The 7863-nt window shown below is 46.2% G+C and overlaps 2 protein-coding genes across 2 annotated transcripts in view; one reads left to right on the top strand and one right to left on the bottom strand.

The window, feature by feature from the left end:
• The first annotated feature begins 3498 nt into the window (after nucleotides 1-3498).
• On the top strand, nucleotides 3499-5113 carry Gpr45 (G protein-coupled receptor 45). Its single transcript, XM_055607731.1, has one exon. It carries the CDS (start codon nucleotides 3937-3939, stop codon nucleotides 5056-5058), a length of 1122 nt encoding a protein of 373 aa, XP_055463706.1. The 5' UTR covers nucleotides 3499-3936; the 3' UTR covers nucleotides 5059-5113.
• A 68-nt stretch (nucleotides 5114-5181) lies between these two features.
• The window catches only part of Tgfbrap1 (transforming growth factor beta receptor associated protein 1), a 45409-nt gene continuing 42727 nt past the window's right edge, over nucleotides 5182-7863 (bottom strand). The window contains exon 14 of the transcript XR_008720170.1: nucleotides 5182-7022. The gene's annotated coding sequence lies outside the window, so the exon portion shown is untranslated. The remainder of the gene's footprint in view (nucleotides 7023-7863) is intronic.

Genomic DNA, 7863 nt, shown 5'->3' on the forward strand with positions numbered 1-7863 from the left:
CAGTCATAAACAGGAATACAATACAGAGAATACAATGCAATTCACATAGAGCATAAAGATACTCTTAGATTTTAAAGACTGGTTGTTAAAACCAGAATTAAATAAAGCTGAATGGGCTGGGCAAAGTGCCACCTGCCTGTAATCCTACAACTTGGGAGGTAGATGTAGGAGGTTCAAGGCTTTCAGACTACATAGTAAGGTTGAGGCCCTCGTGGGCTACCTGAGACTGAAAAAAAAAAAAAAAAAACCAGACTAAACATGAAAGGTTTATAAATCACCACACAGTATAGGATACAAAAAGGAAAGGGTTTTTAATGGAAAATAGAATTGAGGACCAAATAATGGGCCTGGCATTCAAGCCAGACTGTGTTCTACCTCAGGGTGAGTGGGAAGGCAATACCCAACCTACAAAGGAAGAAATGTTTCCAGAGTCGACATGCGTGTACCTTTGGATTTAAATGACTCAGTGAGAAAATGAACAAATAAATAAATGACTAAATAAATATATAAATGACTCAGTGACTGTCCCACAAAGTAAAAAAAAAAAAAAAGACCCAGATGTACACCTTTCACCAACATTTCCAGAAAAAAATATTAATAAAACTTGGAGAGAAAAAAAATCTTGCCATCAAGGAAGAAAAATTTTGGAAATGACTTTAAACCTAGCACTAGTAATGCCACCTGCTGAAGGGGCAAAGCCTTTTATATCTGGTAGTAAATTCTTGCTGCCTCAGTAGTCAGCCAAATTATCTGTCTGTGAGAAGGTCGAAGAAAGAAAATTTTCCCTCAGAGACACAAAGGCTTAGAATGCTTTCTTAGCTTGAAGCTTTCCCTAGAACCTTTCTTAGCAAGTAATTTACAGACATTTTCCAGAAAAGAAACAGCAGTGGATTTAGGAACAAATGAATCATAAGTTTCCATGCTACTGCCCCAGTGGACAGGGCCCAGATCTGGACCAGAGGCAAATCTTCAGGAGGGATAGCAAGTATGATCAAAAATACTTGACCAAAGTATGACATGTCAGGGTTAAAAGGAAGTGAAAGAGACTTAAGGGAAACACAAACTTCTGTACATGACAGTCATGGACTATATATGAAATAAACTGTAATTTGTAACTCTTTTAGCTGCAAAGTTTTGATAACTTACAAAATTGACTTGACTTTTATATTAGGAATGTACTCCTTGTATATCTGGCCCCTGTAGATCATAATGTTAAACCAGTCAGGAAAATGTGATTCTAGCACACTAAATACCCAAATCTGAACACTGTCATAAAAAATGTATTTAGCTTTGTTAGGAGTTAAATTCTTTTTTTGTAATTAACATTTTTTATTTTAATTTTTATTAATTACACTTTATTCACTTTGTATCTTCCCATAAACCCCCCTCCTCCACTCCTAATCCCACCTTCCCTCCCCCTTCTCCACCTATGCCCCTCCCCAAGTCCACTGATAGGGAAAGTCCTCCTCTCCTTCCTTCTGATCCTAGTCTACCAGATCTCATCAGGAGTGGCTACATTGTCATCATCTTCTGTGGCCTGGTAAAGCTGCTCCCCCCTCAGAGGGAGGTGATCAAAGAGCAGGCCAATCAGTTCATGTCAGAGACAGTCCCTGTTCCCATTACTATGGAACCCACTTGGACACTGAACTGTCATGGGCTACGTCTGTGCAGGGGTTCTAGGTTATCTCCATGCATGGTACTTGGTTGGAGTATGAGTCTCTGGAAAGACCCCAGTGTTCAAATTTTTTGGTTCTGTTGCTCTCCTTGTGGAGCTCCTGTCCTCTCCAGCTCTTACTATTTCCCACTTCTTTCATAAGATTCCATCCACTCTGCCCAACAGTTGGCCATAAGTGGGAGTTAAATTCTTAAAGACTACTTATAAAAAAAAATCACAGATAATTGAGTTAAAGGTGGCAAAGTAACAAGGCACAAATAAAAAGAGAGCTGATGGTCAAATAGATGTAAAAGAGTGAGGGAGAGTGGATAAAAGCAAGAGGTACTTAACTGTGCATCTTACACGGTAGAGACAAGATGGATAGTCAACTCTCAGAGGAGTAACTTCTTATAGTTATGGTGGTACGCAGGTGACTTCAGCACTCAGCAGTCATTAGGAGGAGGTTAGTAGTGTTTTATCGCTGTGAGAGACACCATGGCCATGGCAACTCTTATGGAAAAAAACATTTAATTGGAGCTGGTTTGCAGTCTCTGTAGTTAGTACATTACTGTCATGGTGGCAGACATGATGCTGGAGAAGGAGCTAACAAGTTCTACAACAAGATCCACAGGCAGCAGGAATAGAGAGAGAGAGACACTGGGCCTGGCTGGAGTTTCTGAAACCCCAAAGCCCACCCCTAGTGACACACTTCCTATAACAAACCCACACCCACTCCAACAAGACCACACCTCCAAACAGTGTCACTCCCTATGAGCCTATGGGGGCCATTTTCATTCAAACCATCACAGTGAAGTGATAGAACAAGTTCCACCTAACATCAGCTAAACTCAAGCCGGAAAGTGCTACAAGCCGCTATCTGAGGCAATATGGCAAAGATGGAAGAAAGAGATCAGATAAAAAAAATGCTAAAGCACCCATTAAAAACAGGTAAAGGAGTGAACCCTAAAAAGGTACATATGGAAATGTGACTGGATTTGAACACATGCATGCACACATGCGAGCACACACACACACACACACACACACACACACACACACACACTTTCTGCCCATACTATCTGCTCACTCTTAACTTTCTGCTTCTTTGTAACTTCTGTCAGGGTGACCCTTGGCATGGTGCTGAAAATAGACACATAGACATCAATATAGAATGAATGAAGAAACTTGGTGGGGAGTTTCTTGTTGAAGGAGCTAGGATAAGGGACCTGAAGGAGGACGGCAGTGAGACAGCAAACACATGGAGACCTGAGAAGAGGGCCAGGCTATTAGGGCACAGCTGTCGCCAGCATCTTGGGCTTTGCAGGATTACAACCACAACCAGGAAGAAGGAAGCAGACAGAGCATACCTCATTCGTCACACGTCTTCATGGAGTAGGACCCATCCTTCCAGGTAGGGTCTAGATGGAGAGGGCAAGGAGTCTGGAGGGGACAAGAGAGCCTCCAGCACATCTTATGGCCTTGTCCACATACTACTTTGTCATCTCTCAGTATCTGGACCTGCTGCAAACTACAAGGCAGCACTTCCAGGTGCCCAGAGGAGAGCTAGCTGCTTATGTTTCCTGGGCTGCTTGACAAGACTCAACATTTGTAAATACCAGCCTTTGTTCTAAGTAAAATAAATGAGTCATTTTTCTCTCTGTTCTCCTGTCCCTGCGAATTCACAAAGGACCAGTTCCAATGCTCCCTTACAGACTAACATCTCTGGATTCTCAAGTCTCTTTACAGAAGATGGTTCGGGGTTTGCATATTTAACCCATCTCCAGGTTATGGATAACACACTGTGATGAAAACGGTATGCAAGTAGTTGTATCATTTAGAAAACAGTCACAAAGAAGAATCTGTATATGTTCAGGTTAAATTCTGCTGGAATTTTCTCAGTATTTCCTGGGTTGGTTGGCTGGATACGTAGACGTGAAACCCTCACACAAGTTAGACCACTAGTTCTTGCAAATTTTAGACCCTGCTCTGTTCTACCAGGCTTCCAATATCTGACTCTTTCTTTCTGCTTGCTCTAGGCTATAGCATCCTACTAGGGCGCTGTGCAATCACATGGCTGCCACAGCAACAGGACAAGGATGTGACTGATGAATCACAAAACCCAACTAGCATCTCCAAAGAAAGATTTCTCCTAACGATTCAAGGGACCTAGAGATACTGCAACAATAAAAAGATGCAGCCACCAGACGAAAAATGAAAGCCACCCAAGCACTGGAGGGCGCCCTTGCAGCCGCTTCTCTCCAGGTTCCAAGTTTCCCTTCACGATGGCCTGTAACAGCACATCCGTCGGGGCTTACGAGCATCTGCTGCTGAATGTGAGCAATGCCTCGGACCCAGGGGCCACCCCACTGTCTGCACCGCTCAGGATCTCTCTGGCAATAATGATGCTGCTGATGATTGTGGTAGGATTTCTCGGCAACACGGTGGTCTGCATCATCGTGTACCAGAGGCCGGCCATGCGCTCAGCCATCAACCTGCTGCTGGCCACCTTGGCCTTCTCCGACATCATGCTCTCCTTATGCTGCATGCCCTTCACCGCCATCACCCTCATCACTGTCCGCTGGCACTTCGGGGACCACTTTTGTAGGCTCTCAGCTACGCTCTATTGGTTCTTTGTCCTAGAGGGCGTGGCCATCCTGCTCATCATTAGTGTGGACCGGTTTCTCATCATCGTGCAGCGCCAGGATAAGCTGAACCCTCGCAGGGCCAAGGTAATCATTGTGGCCTCCTGGGTGCTGTCATTCTGCATCTCTGCGCCCTCCTTCACCGGCTGGACGTTCATGGAGGTGCCAGCCCGGGCCCCACAGTGCGTGCTGGGCTACACGGAGTTCCCAGCTGAACGCGCCTATGTGGTGACCCTGGTGGTGGCAGTGTTCTTTGCGCCCTTCGGCGTCATGCTGTGCTCCTATCTGTGCATCCTCAACACGGTGCGGAAGAACGCTGTGCGCGTGCACAACCAGTCCGACAGCCTGGACCTCAGGCAGCTGTCCAGGGCTGGCCTGAGACGGCTCCGGAGGCAGCAGCAGCAGGTCAGCCTGGACCTGAGCTTCAAAACCAAGGCCTTCACCACCATCCTCATCCTTTTCGTGGGCTTTTCGCTCTGCTGGCTGCCCCACTCGGTCTACAGCCTGCTGTCTGCGTTCAGCCGACGGTTCTATTACAGCACCTCCTTTTACGCCACCAGCACGTGTGTGCTGTGGCTCAGTTACCTCAAGTCCGTCTTCAACCCCATCGTCTACTGCTGGAGGATTAAGAAATTCCGCGAGGCCTGCGTAGAGTTGCTTCCCCAGACTTTCCAAATCCTCCCCAAAGTGCCTGAGCGGATCCAGAGGAGAGTGCAGCCGAGCACCGTCTATGTGTGCAACGAAAACCAATCCGCTGTCTAGGGAGCAGGTCGGGCCAGTGGACCACTCGGAATGGTCCCGGCCCAGGCTCGGAGCCCTAGCCTTTAGCTGTCTGTGTTTTTTTTTTTTTTTTTTTTTTGGTGACTACACAAGCACAAAGGTACTTTTTTTGTTACCAGGTGATCTGTGGCTTTCAATTTTCTGATTTCCATAAGATGAATTATTATTTGTCTCAGAAAAACCGTCTATAGCCCTAATGGGAATTGGGGCTTTCAGAAGTCGGCCAGGAGTGAGAAGGGATGAGGGGAAGCCAAAAGTGAAGCTGCCTGAGAGTGGGGCAAGAGGAGGAGCTGCCAAAAGAGCATATCACGTTCGTCCCAGCCCCCACCGCACATGCTCAGGAGAAGCCCCTGGTGGTAGACTGTGGTGCCCTTGTTCATTCTGATGCCAGCACTCTTCAGAGCTGTATCCGCAAGGCTGGGTATGGCACACACATCTTTATGATGTTCAACTGTGTGTTTCTGATCATGCCAAATTATCCTTTTAGAAAGATTTCGGACTGGGAAGCTGTGGAGGTCCCCGGTGTGGCAGGTGGTGCTGGGTCAGTGGCCCAGAGCTCAAAGCGTGCTTTGTGACGGCTTAGCTGAAAAGAGAAGTCCACCTGGACACTCAGGCCTGTTCCCACCACTCACACCTCTGGATAGCCTGACAGTCCCTGAACTCTGTTCCTGTCTCCTCTTTGGCTCTTCTCCAGCGTGCTAAGAACATACCTACTGCCACTTGTCCACTGGCAAGTATCTGTAGCGACTTGCTCTCAGAGGCAGAACAGCCAGCTGCTTGGCTTTGTTTACACATCTCCTCTGGACAACAGAGCCTGGAGGCACCAAATCCACAGTAGCACCAGAATCGCTCGAGGGACAGAACAGACACCCTTCCCCAAAGCCGGGCTTACATCCACCCATCTGTTCCTCCTACCTCACTCATGCCCACTGCTGCTGGCAAACCCTCTTGCCCAGAACCTGAACCTGGGAGTGAAGTTACACAGAGGAGACATTTTGGTGGCATTCTGTGCTTGGCCGCTATCTCATGGTCACCCGTTATGACAAAGACCCTCTGGTGTAGGAAGGTGGGTTCTGCAGGTCTGGGACACAGCAGTGGGTCCATTGAGCTCTCTTTACAAAGTCAGATCTGAAGAGAGGAAAAAAAAACTAAGAAACTCTGATATCAGGTCTGACTCTATCAGGGACCAGTCAGTAATCCTTTTTGTTTCATCTTCTGTCAGCCTCAGTTTACCCATTTGTTAAAGGAGGAAACAGGTCTACATGACTTCAGTCCCCTTGATTCTACACTTGATCTTAGCTAAAGGCCAAGAGATGATAAGTCCCCTTGATTCTCAACTGGATGTTTTCTGCCTGGAATAGCCAGGTCCCATGCATTCATTTGTCCACCCATAAGATGGGCGTTTGTTAAATGCCTGTTGGATAAAGCATGGTGCGCAAGTGATGGTGCCAAAAAAGAAAGAAAAAGAAAAGAAAAGGCTGGGCTGCACCCAAAACTAGTTGATTTATCCCAGGAGTGCGAGAACTCAGCCCAAGAGCACAGAAGCTCCACTTCGCTTCATTCCTTACTTCTCTCAGAGGCCAGCTCCCAGCTCCCAGCCTCTCTCTGTGGTAGTGGTGATGGAGGCAAGGAAGGAGGGTAGCATGTGAACAGAATGCAGTTTATGTTAAGTTCAGCCCAGGAGAGGGTCTGTGGAGAAGACGGCTGACTCGTTTCCATCAGCCAAGAGGGAAAGAGAGAGGACGTGGAACTGGCTGTGCTGTATTAAGGCGGGTGCCACCAGTCCTTTGCCTCTCCCTGTGCCCAGCAAGGCTAGGGGTAGCTCAGCTTACATGGGTCGGGTTCACAGGGTCCAAAGGTGCCCAAGAGAATTGCCAGACGACTGTGAGGAGCAAGCCTATGGACACTTCTCCTCCAGTGGTATTTTAAAGAACTTTTTCAGGAACCTTGAACAAAGAGAAATCACAAAACTGAGTGAAAGTACCAAATTTACATCAATATGTGTTCTATGATATATGTTGGATAGTAATATATGTTTCAAAGTAATAATTTTGTATATATTTTAAATAAAGTACAATGGTTCTTTCAGTGTATAAAACTGTGTCCTTGCCAAGTTTTGTTGTTGCTGTTTTTCATACTGAAACTCCTGTTATAACCCTGGAATCCTCTGCCCAACATCTATTTCTCATCTGTTCAGGCTACACCTTTGCCTGTGTAATTACAAGCTAGGCAAATACAAGTTTTATGGTTCTAGAAGCGGGGAAGTCTAAGATCAAGGCACCAATGCCTTCAGCGTCTGGAAAGGACCAGCCTCTTGACTCTCAGGAGGTGTCTTGTTATGTCTTCACACAGCAGAAGCAGAAGGGGACTTTCTTTTTTCTTTTTTTCTTTTTTTTAACTTTTTATGCCTTGGGTAGATATGTTTTTTTTCTTTTTCTTTTTTCCATTTTTTTAAAATTAGTTACAGTTTATTCACTTTGTATCCCAGCTGTAGCCCCTCCCCCATCCTCTCCCAATCCCACCCTCCCTCCTCCTTCTTCTTCTTCTATATCCCTTCCCCAGTCCAATGATAGGGGAGGTCCTCCTGAAGGGAAGGAAGGGGAGGTTCTTCAAGTGTGTGTGTGTGTGTGTGTGTGTGTGCATGATTATGTGTATTGACTTGTGTATTCAGGTGTATATGTGTGTGTTGTTTTGTGTACATGATCATGTATGTTGACTTGTGTATGCAGGTGTGTGTGTATGTGTGTGTGTGTGTGTGTGTGTGTGTGTGTGTGTGTGTGTGTGTGT

The sequence above is a fragment of the Psammomys obesus genome, unplaced genomic scaffold (assembly GCF_907164565.1).
Source record: "Psammomys obesus unplaced genomic scaffold, mPsaObe1.curated_primary_1811, whole genome shotgun sequence".
NCBI lineage: Eukaryota > Metazoa > Chordata > Mammalia > Rodentia > Muridae > Psammomys > Psammomys obesus.